This window comes from Maylandia zebra, linkage group LG7, assembly GCF_041146795.1.
Source record: "Maylandia zebra isolate NMK-2024a linkage group LG7, Mzebra_GT3a, whole genome shotgun sequence".
In the NCBI taxonomy this organism is placed as follows: Eukaryota; Metazoa; Chordata; class Actinopteri; order Cichliformes; family Cichlidae; genus Maylandia; species Maylandia zebra.
In genome coordinates, this window is record NC_135173.1 from 67,488,260 (window position 1) to 67,507,954 (window position 19,695).

The following is a 19,695-nucleotide window of genomic DNA, read 5'->3' on the forward strand; positions in this document are numbered from 1 at the left end:
ACTGACACAAGAGAAGACTGAGCAGTCACATGAGAGCGCGGATGAAACGGATAGTTATCAAATAAGATCAGTAATACAGAAAGGGTTTTATTGCCAAATGTTGCACAGGTTTACAACATTAGGAAAACATACTGTAAGACAACACTTAAATAAAAATTAAAAGTGCTAAGTATATATATATGGTTCATGAGTCCAACAGCAGAGGGGAAGAAACTGTTCTCATGGCGAGAGGTTCTGGTGCGGATGGACCGGAGCCTCCTGCCTGAGGGGAGCAGATTAAACAGACTGTGTCCAGGGTGAGAAGGGTCAGCTGAGATCCGAGCTGCACGCCCCAGTGTCTTGGAGGCGTACAGGTCCTGCAGTCAATCATCTTCTCAGCAGAGCGCACAACACGCTGCAGTCTGTTTGTCCCTGATAGTGGCTCCAACGTACCACATGGTGATGGAGGAGGTGAAGATGGATTTGATGACTGCAGTGTAGAATTGCATCATCGTCCGTGTTGGCAGGTTGAGTTTCTTCAGCTGCCTCAGGAAGTACATCCTCTGCTGGGCTTTCAGCAGAGGATGAGTAATTAGCGGAGTAGTTACTTCCTAGCGGCTCTTTTTTATGGCTATAATTTAACTACTTCAGCTGTAGACACTGAAGGATTACAGTCTGTTGAGACCAAAGGCATGAGTGCGGATTCCTGTCCCTCTAATAACCTTTAGGTAAGCTGACATACACATAAACATCTACTTCCGTCCAGAGTTGCAGTAATTTTTCACCAAGAACTTGAATTGATGATTCAAGAGTCGAACTGTGTGAAGTCTTCCTGGGGCTTCGGTCTGACCTCTGTGGTGTTGGATGCATTTTTTGGACTTCCAGAACCATCTTCCACAGTTTGTATGAATGCTGGAAGCACCACCCCAGTTAAACCTGGACTCATGAGACCATCCAACCACCAAGTGCTTTTGTTACTATAACACAGCAGTTTAGTCTCAGTCCCAAGTCCTCTTCGCGTTGTACACATTTCACCAACATTTGTTATGTCAGATCACGATGATGACCACGTTTCTTCGTCAAAGATGATGGTTCACCTCTGTCCTCCCAGGTTTTAATATGCTGGACTCTTTTTTTTTAACCCAGTTTCTGTACTTTCAGTTTCTCCCACATTATTTCTTTGCTTGATGAAGGACAATAATTTGATCCCAATTCGAGTAAAAGCTTCTCTTCTCCAGGACCATGTCTTCAAACACGGTAGGTTAAGAAATGAGAAGCTACTTACTGCTTCAGGGTTAAATAACCTGTTGCCAGTTGAAACCTACGAATCACTCTTACCTGTTTGCTTAGTTAAATCCAGGCGCTGATTTTTTTCGGCCAGGCTCTGATGCCTCGAGTCTCAGCATCGCTACGCTCACTGTCTGATCGCTCGGTCCTCATGGACAGCGACAGCGCCTCGTTGCGTTTTAAAATTATGGCGACAGCAGCACTCCCGTGTCCTATAAGGGAAGCTGATGCTCAAGTGCCTTAAACCTGCACTCGTGATCTTATGGTCTCACATGATAGTTTAAAATCTTACTGAATTTAAAATGTCCTTTATGTCAATCAGAGTCAAGTGTAAGCACACACTCGTCCTCAGATTCAACTTCAAATCAACCCCATGCTCAACGCTTTCATTGAAAAAACAATAAAAAAGTGCGGCAGTGTGTCCATCTTTTAAATACTCTAGATGAAGGAAATAATCAGTAAATTAACAACAACTTTATTTGTATTTCTGAACCATTTCTGAGAACATTTCAAATTTGAAATTGAATCTGATGCTGTGTTGTTAATAACGAAACCACTTTCACAACATTTACAATTACACCTGAATGTTCAGGTCACTAAACTCTCGTTTCCTAGCATGTTAAAGATCCTGATGACAAACTCAGGGCGTATTCTTGTTTACCCAGCAGAGGGTGTCTGCGATGGCGGGGTCATTCACACTGATCCACGGCTCTGCTGGGGAGGTAGCGTGCACCAGAATCCCACTCCGGCAGGGGTCGAGGGGAGAAACCTGAGACATCCAGGTGAAAGGACAAAGGAGGCTTTAAATAACATCATGAGCAGTGTTTGCATGAGTAACAACCAATAAATCTACAGGCTTTCATTTTCATATTTTCTAAGAGGTAAAATAATTATTTTTTAAATTTTATTTGCACTCTAACTAAATCAGAGTTGTCTGCGTAAACGTACCACAGCGTCTTGGGCGTCGGGATCGGGGTTCAGAGCCTGTGGATTCAACAACTCCAACAGGCTGCATCACAGACAGAACATGAAGAAACTACTTCAGTCGAACAGTCTGGACACAAATTACTGCCTGACATAGTACTACACTACACAGCCACTTCATTAGGTACACCTTGGTAGTGGCAGGTTGGAGCTGCTTTTGTCTTTAGAGCCGATTTCATTTTACATGGCTCAGATTCAACAAGCTTCTGCAAACACTCCTCAGAGATTTTGGTCCATGTTAACAGGACATCATCACACAGCTGTTGCGTGCTTCACCACGTCTCAAAGATGCTCTTTTGGAGTGAGATTTGGTGAATGTGGAGGCCGCTGAGATGATGCTGAGAGGATGCTACGCTGTGGTCATAAAGGGATGGACACGGTCAGCAACAACACTCGGCGTGGAGTTACAGGCAGGATGGATCCATGCTGTTATGTTGTTCATGCCAAACTTTGACCCTGAACCATTGCAGCAGATATAAAGATTCATCAGGTCGTACAGTGTTTTTCTATCTTTTATTGTCCACTTTTGGCGAGTCTGTGTAAACAGAAGCCTCAGTTTCTGCTGTGTAGCTCTTCTGCTTCAAGACAGAGATGCTCTTCTGCACACCTTGGTTGACTTGCTATTGGCCTTCCTATCAACTCGAAGCCGTTCTGCCCTTCTCTGACCTTAAACAAGGCATTTTCTCCCCAGAGAACTGCTGCTCACTAATCAGCCAATCACACGGGGCCTGATATTTGTTAACAAGCAGTTAGATACAGGTGTGTCTAATACAGTGGCCGGTGAGTGGATTTTACAAGCAAACTCAAAGAAATGATTAACACACCTTTTATCCAAGCCAGTAATTGTATTTTCATCATCAGGTGCAGTTAACACAATTTAAAAAATAAATAAAATTGAATTAAATGAAAAACATTTCATGTCTTTACTCAGTGTTTATGTCTTATGGGGATCGAGGAAAGCTCAAAGACAGGAGCAGTATGGTTAAAACACAGTGTGCAGGAGCTTCTATCCTGTAACGTGTTTCTATCAGGTTGACCTGTGTCGTTGCTTCCTGAGAGAGAAAAACTGCAGCTCACCGTGCACAGGCCCAGTCCTTCTCACTGCGCTGGGTCTCCTCTGCTGGAGCCGAGGCGACAGATGTGCTGGAGCTGCTGATTAAAAGAGAAAATCAGAAACACGTTTAAAGTGAAGACAAAGATGCTGAATGTGGAGAAAGCACACATTATTATTAATATTAATTAATCTCATCAGATTTTCCCGGGAATGTGGAACAGTCTACTGGAATTCTGTTTAGGTATAAAAGGATAAAGATGGAAGAACTACACAGAGAAGGAGCTGCACACATGCCCGACATCACAGAAACACTAATTTTTACTCTGGTAGAATCTAAGAATATATTACGGGTGCAAAGATTCACGGTTCGATATTTTTTTCGATACAAATAAATGTTCATGCCTTTTTAATTTGTTATTTATTAAAGTTATAAAAGTACAGTTTTTAAATTTAATGTTGCTGAAACAAAAGTAATAAAAAAAATTAATCTGATTGAGGAATCACTCATCTTTGAAAAAGAGAGTTTATTACAGAGAAATGGCTCTTTCCAAAATAAAAGCTATACTATAGCTTCTTCTGGGCTATATTCTCAGCAGCATATTAAACATATCAGGTCCCTATAAGGAGAATCCTGTACTAACGGCTGTCTAAATGACTCGGGTAAAGTTTGTAGCATGCGTGCTTGTTGTTTTTGTCTGCTTCCACTTGTCTTTGCACTAGGATGCTGTCGGAGTAAATGTGCAGTCATATTCGTTGTGTTCCCACTAGTGCTGTCAGCGTTAATCTGAAATGACGTTAACGCCACAACACGGCAAATCTCCGTTAACGAGTTACCGCGGATCGCCCCGTGCGTGGGGCTGGACGGCCAACACGTCGACAGTGCAGCCTAGGCAGAGTAGTCGAACGCAGATCCACTGAGCGCTCAACACAGACAGCATCGTCAGAAGGAAAGTTGATAAAATAAATTACAAATGTTGTATTGTTCGATACATATGCGTACCGAACCCAAAGCACTGTATCGAACGGTTCAATATCGATACGAGTATCGTTGCACCCCTAATATATATGTAAAATGCAGGTCCTGTTGTTGCACTCCAACATACCCCTAAGAGTACTTAGTATGACCATTTGGTTTGGTTTTTCCTCATGCAGAGTACTCTACCTTGCCTCTTCATCCACCAAAGATTCAGCCTGACAGCTCTGAAGATTCTCAGCTCCTGGTTTCTCACTGCTGGGACAGACTGCAGTCAGTGAGGGGAACCCAACAAATGAAGCAATCAGCTCAGATAAAGACTACTATCTGGGCTAATTTTTGTCTTTTACCTCATCAGAGGCAACACCTCAGCTTCCTGCAGGGAAAACAAACCAAACAAGATTCTGGATTTTAGTTTCAGAAACATCACAGGATGGAACAGAGTTTAGTCACTAACAGCACCAAGTCTGTCCTGAGTCTGACCTCATAGCAGCCTGTTAAGGAATATATTCTAAAACACTTCTTCAGCAAAGAGAAACACACAGAACTCTTGCTAGCAAGGGCGGCCTCCTGTCTTTATTTTATACTTCAGTGAGTGTGTGTGTGTGTGTGTGTGTGTGTGTGGTCAGAGTGTGACCCCATAAAATCTTCCCTAAACCTGCTGGTCTCAAAGTCCAACAGTTCATCAAACCAAAAGGCACTTAGACTAAAACAAATATAGCTACGTTAATCCTACCATAAAACAATAAAACAAGGTACGACCTCTCCCATGCTCCTAGGATGTGGGGGTGAACACTCTAGAGCAGGGGTGCCCAATCCCGGTCCTCGAGAGCTACCGTCCTGCAGCTTTTAGATGCATCCTTGTTCCCACACACCCGAATCAAATGAATGGCTTGTTATCAGGCCTTTGCCAAACACGATGGCATGCTGAAGAGGTAATCAAACCATTTGATTGAGCTGTGTTGGAGTAGGGATGCATCTAAAAGCTGCAGGATAGTAGCTCTCGAGGACCGGGATTGGGCAGCCCTGCTCTAGAATGTTACAGACCTCCTAGGATGAGACATTCTTTCAATATGCCACCAACTATATACTTCTACACACAAATGATTACATGCAGCATTCTACCATATGCAAACTTATATCACTAAAAGATTATACTGACTACTAAATACAATTTTCCATTGACACAGCCGTACCACACAGGCTCAAATGTTCTTACTATGAGCGGGTGGAAATCCAAATCTCAGTCAGGAGTGGGCGCATCATCTAAAAGCTGCTCTTTTTTCTGTACGAGTGCAGCAAACCTGCAGCACGTCAAGCCGACTGGACATTTACAACAACCAGCTGCTGACTGAGATGCTTCCTCCTGCATGAAGTATCAACTCAAACCTTCAGGAGGATTCATGCCTGCACAACACGTGTACATTAATGAGCGCCCCCTGCTGACACCGCTGGAGTACACGGCGGGCTCAGCTGTTAGAACCTAGTTGGTCCAACCTGCACCTGCAATGTTGGAAAATGCACTCACCTGGGGAGCTGCCAGCTCGGAACTGCTGCCCGGCTTCATAAACTGTAGAAACCTGTGAGGAGGGGGCGACAGCCCATCACACATGATGATATAAAACATCATGTGCCTGCGATCTGAGACTGTGGCCAACTCACCTGAACAGCTGATGGTTTTTTGTGAGGGCTGCAGCCAGAGACGAGTCTGCGTCGTCTGACGAGCTGCTGAAAAGTGAACAGAGGCCACTTGGTTGCTTTTAATCGGAACTCTGCTGAACTGAACAACTGAACGGGCGCTCACCTCTCAGCTGCGTCTGAGCCGCTCCCTGACTGGCTGTTTGGAGACAGCTGTTGTTTTGTGACCACTGACCGATGTTCACCTCCAGCCTTCACCAGCTTGTGTTGTACAATCTAAAGCAGAGACGTGAGAGTTCAGCACATGTGGTTGTTTCATTAGAACACAGATAAAAGTGAGTGAGCTAGCAGGGCTGCATACCTGAGGAAGCAGGGAAGGAGCTGTAAGCCAATCAGCTGCCCCCCCAGCTTCAACCAGACTCTGCTGATCTGGGACACAGAAACAAGCACCGGAACAAATACAGTCATATGAATAAGAAGGTGCACTCTCTTTCATGTTTCAGGCCATCAGCCCGACAAATAAAGCTCGGCAGCAATAAGATGAATGCAAAAGAACAAATCATGGCACTGCAGCGATCCAGAGCTCAGACTGAAAAGCTCATAAGAGCAGAAATGATGGTAGAGAAGTAGCCAATTGTTAAGAGCAGGTGTTGTTAAGCATTAATGCAAACTACCAGGTATTTTATTTCCTTTGTTTCCTGAGGGGCCACCGCAGCAGATGGATCCATGTTTGATTTGTTGCAGACAAATCAAACATGGATGAAACCAACATGTGTTGAGAGCGGTGAGCCAGAGTTCATATATCTGTTTACCGGGAGGCGGTTGGGTTTGTGCTGTCGGCTTGGGGGAGACGCTCTGGGTTAAGATGCTGTAGGACAGCATCACAGGAAGTCGGTCTCCCTCCTCCAGGCCGTCGCCTGATTTTGTGCTGTAGTAGGCAAACCTCTTCGCCACCAAGTCATCATTCACACAGATCTGTTTAAGAAAGGTTAATACAAACGTGATCACATGTCTCCAAACAAGTCTGCGTGCAAAATAAAGGCTTTTTAGTCAAACTTCACCTTGATGTCACCAACAGTCACGTAAAGCTTGATAGGGGTAGAGTCTGACTCAGGTTCAAGCAGCACGGCCTCCTTTAGGGTCGATGCTGTGAGATGAAAGACGAGTCGAGCTCAGAGATGCATCGCACCGAAACATAAAAACTAATGTTAATGGCATTCAAGCAGCAGCAATAACACTCACCTTGCAGCAGCTTGTGCAGGAAGAGCGTGGCAGAGCTGTCCCACCGAGCTGACGGTCTGCAGAAAAACACAATAAATATCTGCAAATGTGCTCCGTTGTAGCCTCCAAACTACGTGAGATGAGCTCGCCTTACTTGAGCTCTGCCTTCTCCTCAAGCAGAGACACTCGCAGGGTTGTTGGTTTGATTCCCGCCAGGTGGAACTTTTGCACCCAGAAAGGCAGCTGAAGGAAGTTTTCCATTGCCACCCGGATCCTTTCAGAGGGGATAGAGTTAAAAACCAAACAGATGCAAAAAAACCCAAAAAAAACAAAACAAACCACACACACACACACACACACACACACACACACACACACACAGGTCCATCATCCTATTCATGTAGCCCCTTCCGCCAGGGTTACATGAATAGGATGCAGGTGCAGGCTGTGTAAAGATGCCCCAGAGACAATCCAGCACATAACAGCAGGGTGCAAGATGCTAGCAGGCAAGGCATACATGGAACGCCATAACCAAGTGGCCGGCATAGTGTACAGGAACATCTGTGCCGAGTATAACCTGGAAGTCCCGAGGTCAAAATGGGAGATGCCCCCAAGGGTGGTGGAGAATGACCGAGCTAAGATCCTGTGGGACTTCCAGATACAGACGGACAAAATGGTGGTGGCTAACCAACCGGACATAGTGGTGGTAGACAAACAGAAGCAGACGGCCGTAGTGATCGATGTAGCGGTTCCCAATGACAGCAATATCAGGAAGAAGGAACACGAGAAGCTGGAGAAATACCAAGGGCTCAGAGAAGAGCTCGAGAGGATGTGGAGGGTGAAGGTAACGGTGGTCCCCGTGGTAATCGGAGCACTAGGTGCGGTGACTCCCAAGCTAGGCGAGTGGCTCCAGCAGATCCCGGGAACAACATCGGAGATCTCTGTCCAGAAGAGCGCAGTCCTGGGAACAGCTAAGATACTGCGCAGGACCCTCAAGCTCCCAGGCCTCTGGTAGAGGACCCGAGCTTGAAGGATAAACCGCCCGCAGGGGCGTGCTGGGTGTTTTTTTTTGTTTTGTTTTTTTCACACACCCCTGACATGAGTCTTCCTCTCATCATTCATATAACATTTGGTAGTAAATGCAGCGCAGCTCTCTGCACCTTCATGTCTAGAATCACGCAGCAGAACCAGTTTTTAAAAAAGTTTTCTTTCCTTTTTTTTTTTTTAAAGCTCCCCACAGATTTAGATTTTCAAAATAAGAGCCTAGGGGAATAAATCAGTAACGGATTATCTAAAAATGGACCTCACTCTCCTCCTATCCCAGCATCCTCCTCTGTCATACCCACCGTCTGCATGTCCTCATAAAACTCCCCTGAAGTCTTCCTATTCTCCTCCGTAACAGATAGGCCTCCTGTATTTTTGTCTCCAAACCCATAAACCAAGACTAACAGAAACTAACAGAAACTAACAGAAAAGGAAGAAAACAGGTGGAGGACCACGTAGCTTAATCTGACACCCCACACTCACTGCAAAGAAGGAAAAAAAGAAAGGAAATAAAGGTTCTCCATAGGATAGTGCCAAGAAATTATAATGTAAGTGACATCCAGAAATGATAGGAGCCATTTTTAAAGAAAGACAAGAACATTTAAGACAAAATAATATGAGATGATGGTTATGGAATATTTTAAAACTGACAGATTGGGTCGGCGGTGCAGACACTGTGCACCGGCTCGTTGTGGTAAAGAGAGAGCTGAGTGTAACAGCAAAGTGTTCAGTGTTCCCCAGATAAGCTGGAGGAGGTCTGCACCACCCTCTCATGCACTAACACAGTCCCTCTCTTGGCACACAAAGGTCGTGTCCAAATTCATGGGCTGCATCCTCCTGAGGACCCAGCCTTCGCGGTCTACGTGGGCCGGGTCCTCAGAGGGTCGGGTAGGCCGGAAGTAAATGGCCGTGAAATTGGACGGTCTAGCCTTCAGATTAGCGTCACCGCTGTCTCGGTGGAGTTTAATAAACTCAGCCGTCAGGACACTGGCGTAAACTCTCGACCGTCTCACACTTCCGTTTAATCAGTTTTCTGTTTGACTTTTATTCAGCTGTGTGAAAACCGAGGAGGAGGGGGATTAATAAAGTTTTATTTTATCTAATCTAATAACTTTAATCTCAGTCAAACCGATTTACTCACAAACAAACAAAACATTGAAAAAAGCCCAACAATAACATTTGTAGGTTGTCTAAGTGACTTATATATTACGTTTAACCCGAGCAGCGAAAGTCCGCGGTGATCTGAAAATGATGTGCCGGGAGTTGTGCCGTTCTCGGCCGCATCAGTAACCCTCGAGCTCCCGGCTAGCTGTCGAGCTGGTGGGTAGCAGACGTCTCCGAAAACGTCGAAGCACTTTTGCAAATATGGGATATCTTGATAAACCGAGCAGATATTTGAAGTTTACACAGCTACTTTCTCGCCTGAAAATATGTTAAAAGTTTATTTTGTGACCCAGAAAGATTAGTATGAGTAATTTTAAAACTTAGTAGCGGCCGCCATTATTGGAAACTGGAGTTTGGCTGGGCCGCGCTATGAATTCTGGGATATGGTGGGCCACGAAGGACACACCCGTCGGCTGCATTCGGAGGAGTCTACGAATTTGAACAGCCTTCGGCGCGTCGCTGTGACGTAATCGGTCTACAAATGCGGCCTCAGGAGGATGCAGCCCATGAATTTGGACACGACCAAGGACACCGTGAAGCTCCTTCTATCCTTCTCTAAACAGTAAACGTTCCGGTCTCCATTCCACCTCCACTGGCTCCCCCCAGGGCTGTGTGCGCTCCCCCCTGCTCTTCATCATCTACACCGATGACTGCAGATCCACACAGCTCTGTCACCTGGTGAAATATGCTGACGACACAGTTCTCCTGTCAGGCCCCTCACAGCACCACGGGCCCACTCTGCAGGAGTTTGTAGAGTGGTGTGACAGATCCAAACTTGAACTGAACGTGAGCAAAACCAAAGAGATGGTGGTGACCTTCTCCAGTAGGCAGCCACCACCACCATCCACGGGAAGCCAGTGGAAGTAGTTGAGGAGTACAAATACCTGGGAACCATCTTTGACAACAACCTGAAATTCTCTGCCAAGACAGAGGAGATTCTCAGGAAGTGCCACCGATGGCTATACCTCCTTAGGAAACTCAACTCCTTTGGAGTCAGCACACCCATCATGATGACTTTACTACGCCTTCCTGGAAAGCATCATGACCTTCTCCATTACCTGCTGGTTCCACTCCCTCAGCCTTCAGAACAAGAACAGACTGCAGCACACTGCATCAGTGTGCTCTAAAATCATTGGCCTGCCTGCCAGAACTCTGGCGCAGGTTTTCAACCAACAGGCACTTATAATGATAATGGTTGTAGCCGCTGCGATGCTTTCGACCACAACAGGCACAGCTAGATGACATCATCAACATGCGCTATCGCGATATAGTCAAAATCTTTATTGTTGGCCAAATTCATATCGTTCCTATCGTATATCGTTTATATCGCCCACCCCTACTTGAGACTCCAAACACGGTAAACCTCACAAATTTCTCACGTATCAAAACTGTCTCTCTCTTTCGCTCACTCCTAAAACTTCCCCCTCTTCCCAAACAACCAGATGCCACATGTTGCCATATCATTTTTTTGATTGGTCAACATGGTACATTTTTCCACCAATAGAGAAAGAGTTGTTGTTTTCTTTTTTCACCAATAACTGTTGTTTTTCACTCACAAGCAAAGCGTGTTTGCTAGCGCTTAGAAAACGCCGTTTTCTACACTGCAGACTTCTCCCACAATTCCACCCAGTGCTTCCTGCAGAAGTTCTCTGATGACTCTGCAATAGTCTGCCTCATCACTGATGGGGACGACAAGGAGTACAGAGGTCTGACCCAAGACTTTGTGGACTGGTGCCAGCAGAACTACCTCCAGATCAACGCCAGTAAAACCAAGGAGCTGGTGGTAGACTTCCGCAGGCACAAGCATTCTCCACTGCAACCACTGAACATCCAAGGTATGGACATTGAGGCTGTGGACAGCTACAGGTACCTTGGTGTTCATCTGAACAACAGACTGGACTGGACTCATAACTCAGACGCCCTCTACAGGAAAGGGCAGAGCAGGCTGTACCTGCTGCGGAGACTCAGGTCGTTTGGAGTGGAGGGCCCACTCCTGAAGACCTTCTATGACTCTGTGGTGGCTTCTGCTATCTTTTATGGCGTGGTCTGCTGGGGCGGCAGCATCTCTGCTGGGGACAGGAAGAGACTGAACAGGGTGATCCGAAGGGCCAGCTCTGTTCTAGGATGCCCTCTGGACCCAGTGGAGGTGGTGAGTGACAGGAGAACGGCGGCTAAGCTGTCATCCCTGTTGGACAACATCTCCCACCCCATGCAGCAGACTGTGACAGCACTGAGCAGCTCCTTCAGTGGGAGACTGCGGCACCCACGGTGTGGGACGGAGAGATTTCGCAGGTCTTTCCTCCCCACTGCTGTCAGACTCCATAATAAAGACTTTAACTGATCAAGCACACACATCCACACATATGCAATAATACTAAGTGCAATAATCCTTTCTGTCATCGTATTTTTACTCAGTTGTATATAGTATTTGTATTCTATTTTTATCTTATTGTATATTTATTCTATTTTATTCTACTGTATATAGTATTTTATTTTATTCTATTCTGTACAGCTGTGTACTGTATTTATTCTTATTGTATTCTAATTTTTGCCTCATAACTTTTGCACTGTCCACTTCCTGCTGTGACAAAACAAATTTCCCACGTGTGGGACTAATAAAGGTTATCTTATCTTATCTTTTACAGTTTCTTCCCGGAGTAAACGCCACTGTTTTATTGAAAACAAAAAACATCGGTTTTACGTGGCCTATCACACAATTTAAACACTGGTATACAGTTTGAAGTCCGCACGTTCGACCCAAGTTGAAATGGAGACTCTGGGCCCGTCGACCCCAGAGGGTTAACCAGAAAGCCTTAAGTTGGCTAGTTATGTATCAGGCTAATGTTTAAAGCTTTCACTAGAGTAAATTAACTCATATTACTGCTAAATAATGTTAGCTAAGTTCACAGCATATTCCATAACAGCGCTGCCATACTGCATCACACTCAGTGCATTTCAATCATTTCTCCAGCGAGTCTGATAGCAAAATAATAATCATAATTTTAAAAAAATAGCGTGTGTAACGTACACGTACTGGAAAATTATTTACTAGGACTCAACTATCATGCGACTGGAGAGCGCAAACTCCGCCATTGTTGTTTTCCATCAAACACTCATTAAAACAGCGACCTACAGGAATGTTAGCGCAGCGGTCTCCAACATTTTTTGCGCCACGGACCGGTTTATGCCCGACAATATTTTCACCGACCGGCCTTTAAGGTGTCGCGGATAAATACAACAAAATAAAACCAGTACCGGTACCGAAAAAAAGGAGATTTATTCATAACACACGTGAAAAGACCCAGGAAAACTGAGTAAACGATAAAAACCCTGAAAACCACACATTTCACACCTGAGCCTCAACCCGGGGACCGCTGTGTTAGCGCACTCATCCTCGACTGTCCGAGGGAGGGGTGGGGTCACATATTGAAACAGACACAAGGCAGCCAGGCGGGGAAAATTTGCCTCTACATTTTGCGACTCATTTTATTTCTCTATCTGATAAGAAAACTATTCAATCAGATAGTTATTTGTGGTGAATGAAATACAGCTACACTTTCAAGCACCACATCTGATATTCAAGCACTTTTCAAACCTTGAAAAGACAACATTAAAATCCAAGTATTTTCAATGATTTCAAGCACCCGTACGAACCCTGTAATTTCAATGCTCCCCTCTGGGCGGCGCCTCCGCTGCATTTCCTGCAGGACTGAGAGGAGGAGCGCCACCTTTGTCCCCAAAGCCCCTCTGCTTTTTAGCTCCAGCCGATAAGAACATTTCCAACACCAGAAACATAAACTACTCTACGCTCTTTATACTGCCGACACTTTACTCCATTTTAGTCACTTACAGTTATTTATTCACCTTTCAGTCACTTTAATTTTGAAATTGTGTACTTTTAAAACTGTGTATATCCTGTGTATTTATTATCTCACTCTTTTTGCCTGTTTAGGCACTGTCCTTATCTTCAATGTCATGCTGCTCTGTTGTATCTTAATTGCCCCTTGGGGATAAATAAAGTCTCTCTGATTCTGAAGTCTGTGTGTGGGAAGCCATGTTTTAGCAGTATCAGTTATGTTAAATGTGTTAAATATGAGGATTATCAGTTAGATTTAACCTGAAACCTTATATTTTATTCTGAAGCACTTAAATCTAACCAGCTTTAAAGGCGCTGCAAAGTCTAACTGAAGGCCCAACAGGTTTAAGATTACAGGCTGAAAATGTTCTTGCATGAAGCCTAAAGATATATTGTGTCCACTATTCTGACCCGACTGTTGTGTGTGTGATATGAGGTGGAAGCAGTTTTTCCCAAGCTGCTCTGGTCTTACTGCTCTGAGGGGACGACGACTTTCTCTCCGTGGTCGACCAGAAAGCAACAAGCTTGACAGGAAACCGAGTCCACGAAGATCGACTCCACCACGGCCCGAAACCACGACTTCTTTACCGCCCAGTACACCACATACACCTGACAGGAAAGCACACACAAATCTCCTTACTCTATCACCTCGCCCAACGCAGGAGCGACAATGTTTCTGACGTCTTGATACCCGTCCTTCCTCCAACGACGTAGGCTTTAGCGTGCACACGTCCTGCGTGGTGTCGCGGTAGAAGAGGTTCATCTGAAAATGTAGCTTTTTGTAATGTTCTGAAGTCTCCACATCGCCGCTGAGACCCAAAATGGCACCCCAGAGACACGATGGGTTCTCCACCTGCAGAGTTCAGTTTGAAGTACACATCATCATCACTGTGCTGCATAGAAAGGTATGTTTTGCACCTCTTGATGCTCAGCTTGAACTTCACTTAAATAACTAACTTACATTTTGACAAATTAAAGAAAATAAAGTCTTCAATCTTTGCATTTCATTATTACACTTATTTTGTTTCACCCTCTCCCAGTGACATGTGACAAATTTCCCACGTGGGGAACTAATAAAGGCTATCTTCTGTTATGGAGGTGACAAGTAATCACACCTGAAACACCTTTGTGATAAGTGATATTTTAAAGGTTTAACCCTTTAGCACATGAATCATGACAACCACAATCAGGATTTTTTTATTCATCTTTAGGCATGAAAAGACGGTTTTTGAATTTCATTTTTTTTAAACATACTTTTCTAAGATTTGGTTGGTTTTTTTTACATGTCCACTTAGGTGGCTACCACTCCACGGGCTGACCAGTGGGTGGCAGAGTATGAAGGGACACATGTGTCCAATGTAGTGTTTTATGTGCAAATACACCATCAACACTGACACAAATACAAGAAAACAGCCTTTGAATAGCTGTCCACTGTAGTGACCACTGTGCGTGAAAGGGTTAAATACACCAACTACATCTGCTGGGCATCAAAACTGAACCCGTGAGCCACGTTTAGCTAATTAAAGCAGTAACACAGCCATTAAAGGATCACGTACCTTCAGAACAGATATTTTCACCATTTCTTTATTTCGTCAGTCCGAAAGCAGCGACACTGGAAGAAAACAGTCGGATTTAACAGATTTACCGTTTCTCGAACGCCAACTGTTTAAACTTGAGCCCCGTTAGCTAACGTTAGCTCGCCAGCTACGCTCCGTTTTACTGAAATTTCAAATGATAAAAAGAAGAAGAAACATTTTTCAGTCTTCGGTTAAAACAACTTTTTCCCTGTAACTTGTTTCTGTTTAACGTCGAATTCGCAGGTCGAACGTACCTGTTTGTGGGCGAAAGCAGCAGCGAGTGTAAGGCGCGAAGAAAGGCAGACGGAGGGGTCAGTGCCGAGTCTGACCGGTAGAGGGCGCTACGGTGCCAGCCTTTTCCTTATTGTAAACATTTTATTTATTTTGTATTAATTTTATCCATTAAAATATGTTCGTGTATAAAACATGATTGAAGAAAAGGCTGGGAAATTTACCAAATAAATTCCAAGAAAGAAAGCTTAATAATTTACAAGAAAAAATAAAAATAATAAATGAGAATAAAAATAAGATTAAGAAATTCCTATAAAAAAGATATTAAAATATAATAATAATATATAATATAATAAAATAATTTTAATTTAAAAGAAAAAAACGCCATAAAACCCGATTCCCTAAGAGGAAAAACCCACAAAAAAACGTTAGAAAAAAATCTTTAAAAAAGGGGGGGAGGCGGAGGGGGATCTAGGAGAGAAAAAAAACAAATATTTTTAGCACGCATTTTGTCATTTTTACACTGTCCGATGACAAAAGAACTTCCCTCGGGATAAATAAAGTTCTTATATTATCTAGGCCGTGCAGGTGCGCTCTTCCTCCTGTCCTCCAGGGGGCGACGTGGAGGTGTATGTCCGTCATCTGAACACAGGCAGGAAAGGAGGAAAAGAAATGGGGGATTGTGACATTACAAACTGGCATTGAATTACTGGGCAAGTTTACAAGGACATGGTCAAGATCATCCGACAAAAACTGTTTTCCAACCGTGCTGGGATAAAGAGAAAGGTGAACTGAAGAGCTTTGGGTGGACAGTGGGACAGAAAGCAGCTGAACTTAATCTGGACAAGATCAACATAAGTCAAACAGCACCGTTGCCTACAATACCACCATGGATGCTCCCTGATGCAGTAGCATATTTCACATTGTTAAACAAAAAGAACAAGGAGAGGGGGTTTATCTTCACATACAGCGCAGGAATATATTAATCAGTATTGTAGTTATGTCAAAATCTACATAGATGCATCAAAGAATACAGCCAACCAAAGCGGGATAGCATTTATTGTTCCTGAATTTAATATCAAAGTAGGGAAAAGGATCAGTGACGATTTATCAGTGTGCACAGGAGAAATGGTTTCATTATTGTTAGCAGCCCAGTGGACTGAAGAAACAAAACCACTAAGTTCTGTGATATGTTCAGACTCGAGCTCATCACCGGCCGGTCTGCAAGACAGTCACTCAGAATGCAGACTGACATTCTGATAGAGATCCAGCAAACATTACTCAGAATAATTATGATGGGGCTTGTGGTCACATTCTTATGGTTACCAGCACATCATGAAGTTAAAGGAAATGAAACGGCAAATAGGACAGCAAAAGAAGCAACAAGGAGACCGATGGTAGGTATGGATATTAGTGTTAGTGGGACGGAGCTCAAGAGTAGAATGGGATACAAAATGAAGGAAAGGTGGCAAAAGCAAGCGGAGGAAGAGAGGAAAGGGCGATGGTTTTACAAAGTCCAATTTTTTGTCATTTCGGTCCACACTCCACACCAGCTGGTGGCGGTAGTGCACCATTTTGCTGTTTGCCAACTGCCAATAAAGCCTATAAAGAAGAAGAAGGAGGAAGCGAGTTAACTTATGGAGGCAAAAGCGAACCCTGGTAGCTAACGTCCTACAGTCACCCAAGGCAACTTTAACCCGCTGTGGCGCTCAGCTGCATGGAGAACAAAGCGCCTGAGCTGCTCAACGCGGTTCCTCCTTACGGACACATGATCTGCAGCGACAAATGGAGAAATTCGTCCTTCATTCAGGGTTTGAAAGGTAAATAAGCACCACGAACCCGGAGTAATAAATATTCACCAAAAATCAGACGAGAACCCGCCTTTAACGTTTTATTATAAAAGTACTGACTTTTAATACTTTTAAGGTTGTGTTTATGGGGGGAGTTCTGCATGAAACGCAAAACGCGTGTAGATGTGAAGCCTTATTTTATAGTTCCTGAATTATTTATACTGTGTTAAGTATAGTTTATTTTCAATAGAACATATTTTTTGGTGCCAGAGTTTAATGTTAATGTTCAAATATGATGATAATAATATTTTCAAACAAATTCATGCTCTCAGAATTTATTATTAAACTTCAGCTACACTTTTTAAATGATATATTCATAAAACTCATAGTATCAGATATTTGGCCTAAAATTGAATGACATAGCTTACGTAGCTCTGTAAATATAGCTATTTGATTTCATCACAAAAATCTGTATTTTATGAGCAATAACAGCAGAGGGCTGCAACTTGGCAGTTTTTCCCTTATTAAGATGTGAATCAGTGAGGTGGTCAGACTGGAAGCATTTGGTGAGTTGACATAAAGTACGGTGCTTTAAAAGCGTCGTGTCGATGTGCAGAACCCAGCAGCATGAACAGCTCGATTTCCCTGTGTTTAAACTGTCCAACAACACTCCTGAGGTTCAGTACGGTGAAATACCTCAGTCACTTTATTACTGATCAAATGAATGATGACGACACATACAGACAGCGGTGTGAGTTCTATGTGCAGGCAGCTTCTCTTCAGTTTCAGTTAAAGCGGCTTTAATTGCACACCGTTATATACTGCCCCCTTGTGGTCGTCTGACGCGCAACGTAGAATGCAGAAGCCGCTTGTTGCATGTAATGATGCAGTGAGGGGGCAGTGTCAGTCAGATGTTTGTAGCTGTGGGTGTTTGGACTTTTAAAGCACTTTTAAGAAATGTAATGTTTGCTTTTAGAGAAGGACTGGATGGCTCTAGTAACAGTATGCTTTTAGCACCCACAGATCCACACACAGTGAGTGCTTCCCGCTCTGGCTAAAGTGTTTGTGTATTTAGTGCAATGAATTTGCATCTGCTGCAGGTGGAGGTGTGAAAATCATCTTTGAGACGGAGCTCGGAGTGGCAGATTTCCTCCTGCCCAACAAAAGCAGTGTCCTCTACGTCTCTGAGTGTGACATCATCGCAGGAAGCAGCTACAAGAGGAAGGTGGTTCGCTACAGGAACGTAAGTTTGATGTGGAACCTGGAAGCTTCTCGATGATGTTCAGGTTGATATTGGAGGCGCTCCTCGTGTTTGTTTTCAGGCTGGGAGCAGCTTCCAGGAGCTGGTGTTGGTGGAGAAGACCAGACTCAGCGAGCAGTACTTCCCCGCTGTGCAGAAGTTTGTGGTGTTTGACCTCGGCCTGTCTCTGCTGCCCATCAGCGGGCAGGCCGACGCCTCACAGCTCATCGCTCAGATGGTAAGATTTCCAGAATGTGTTGATTTTTAGTCCTTAACTCTGGGTTACGGTACATAAAATCATTTTGCGTTGTTTTTCTCTATGATGTCACATTTTGTAAGTGTGTCATAAAAATATTAAACCCTGCGTAACAAAAAGGATTCAAACCAATCAGAACAAAAGACCAATCAAAGCTGGCCTTCTTGTTGAATTTGAGGCTTGTTCTTGTTGTCTCCAGGTTCACGGGGAGGGTCGGGAGAACCCCTTCAGGAGGAAGAGCTCGTCCCGCCTGCTGGACCCTCTGGTCCTGGCTCTGGTCCAGCAGATCCCCGGGGTGGGCAAGGTCAAAGCTCTGGTGCTGTTGCGGCACTTCTCCAGCATCCAGCAGCTCTGCAACGCCTCCCCCGGCGAGCTGGAGCCCATCGTGGGCCAGGCTGGCGCTCAGCAGATCCATAGCTTCTTCCACAAACACACTGCCGGGACCTGAACAGCTCAGTTCAGATTACAGTGGCCAAAATCCAGCCTTGAGACTGAAGTTCCTGCAGCATCGATTCACACTGAGAGACAACAGTCCTGGTTCCCAGAGCTGAGATGTCTGCACGAGGAGGCTGAAGAAAATGTTTTTACTCTGGCTTGCAGTTGCTGGTTAGGTTGAAGCAATAAAACCTGCACGGTTAAAATGAGGTAAAGGTTGGCGTTTGGGGGAGAATAACCCCGTCGCAGCAGGAATCCTGATCCATCTCACTAATAGAAAAAAACCGTAGTTTAAATTGACGAGTAAATCAGGATTATTTGACACCCCAGGAATGAGAACAGTCACTGGACGATCAGGGCCATCGCTCCTGATCAGAGCCGGGTGACCATGACCTGCACAGCAAACGGCACTTTTCACAGTGGTGCCTCAGGTCAGGCACGCTCCTCATCTTCATCGACATTCACGGTGTTTGCATCCTGAGATGTGTGAGAGCGAAGGCTTCCTGCAAACTGCCTGACGTGTGTCGCTCTAAACCAGGCGCCAGGCTGATGCAAGAATTACTCGCACATTTGTGTCTCTGAGACGACGGTTTGCAGCGCAGCCTTCAGCGTGAGCAGGAAGCGTTGGAGGCAGCGTTAACCTAACATGTTGCCCAGTGTGTTCCCAACTGTCACTGGCCACAGAGCTGAGCCTGAGCTAATTCCACGACTCGGTTCATGTGCCGATTTTTACTCTGCATTATTTATTTTGACCTGAATGATGGTTCAGTTTTAAAGGACGGACTCGGACATCAGTTTGCCTCCTGAGCAGAGAAAAGTTTCCAGATTTTGAATGCATGCAAAACTGTTTTCTACGACTGTGAAATAAAAATAAAAACAAAGTTTCGCATTTTTTCTTTTTATTGCTTTAAAAATACCTGAAAGTATTATTCTGATGAAATGAGCTGCAGGTTATTCCTGTGTGAC

At 44.4% G+C, this 19,695-nt stretch overlaps 2 protein-coding genes across 4 annotated transcripts in view; one reads left to right on the plus strand and one right to left on the minus strand.

Moving 5' to 3' along the window:
• Window positions 1–15,143, minus strand: part of tdrd12 (tudor domain containing 12) — a 33,923-nt gene extending 18,780 nt beyond the window's left edge. The window contains exons 1-17 of one of the 3 annotated variants that reach the window (XM_023154112.3): window positions 15,032–15,143; window positions 14,757–14,812; window positions 13,892–14,053; window positions 13,673–13,809; window positions 7,291–7,410; window positions 7,158–7,213; window positions 6,977–7,062; window positions 6,728–6,890; window positions 6,277–6,344; window positions 6,082–6,191; window positions 5,940–6,002; window positions 5,806–5,857; window positions 4,628–4,653; window positions 4,467–4,535; window positions 3,328–3,402; window positions 2,215–2,275; window positions 1,928–2,035 (exon numbers count right to left, since the gene is read on the minus strand). In XM_023154112.3, the coding sequence (XP_023009880.2) occupies window positions 1,928–2,035; window positions 2,215–2,275; window positions 3,328–3,402; window positions 4,467–4,535; window positions 4,628–4,653; window positions 5,806–5,857; window positions 5,940–6,002; window positions 6,082–6,191; window positions 6,277–6,344; window positions 6,728–6,890; window positions 6,977–7,062; window positions 7,158–7,213; window positions 7,291–7,410; window positions 13,673–13,809; window positions 13,892–14,053; window positions 14,757–14,780 (1,380 nt within the window). In that variant the 5' untranslated portion in view covers window positions 14,781–14,812; window positions 15,032–15,143. Of the gene's footprint in view, window positions 1–1,927; window positions 2,036–2,214; window positions 2,276–3,327; window positions 3,403–4,466; window positions 4,536–4,627; window positions 4,654–5,805; window positions 5,858–5,939; window positions 6,006–6,081; window positions 6,192–6,276; window positions 6,345–6,727; window positions 6,891–6,976; window positions 7,063–7,157; window positions 7,214–7,290; window positions 7,411–13,672; window positions 13,810–13,891; window positions 14,054–14,756; window positions 14,813–15,031 lie in introns of all 3 variants that reach the window. The other 2 variants (XM_023154111.3, XM_014411303.3) reach the window with 2 other exon arrangements.
• Window positions 15,144–16,595: 1,452 nt separating this feature from the next.
• Window positions 16,596–19,620, plus strand: faap24 (FA core complex associated protein 24). Its single transcript, XM_004572660.5, has 4 exons — window positions 16,596–16,828; window positions 17,899–18,041; window positions 18,121–18,276; window positions 18,494–19,620. The coding sequence occupies exons 1-4, from the start codon at window positions 16,726–16,728 to the stop codon at window positions 18,740–18,742; spliced, it is 651 nt and encodes a 216-aa protein (XP_004572717.1). The 5' UTR covers window positions 16,596–16,725; the 3' UTR covers window positions 18,743–19,620.
• Window positions 19,621–19,695: the final 75 nt, after the last annotated feature.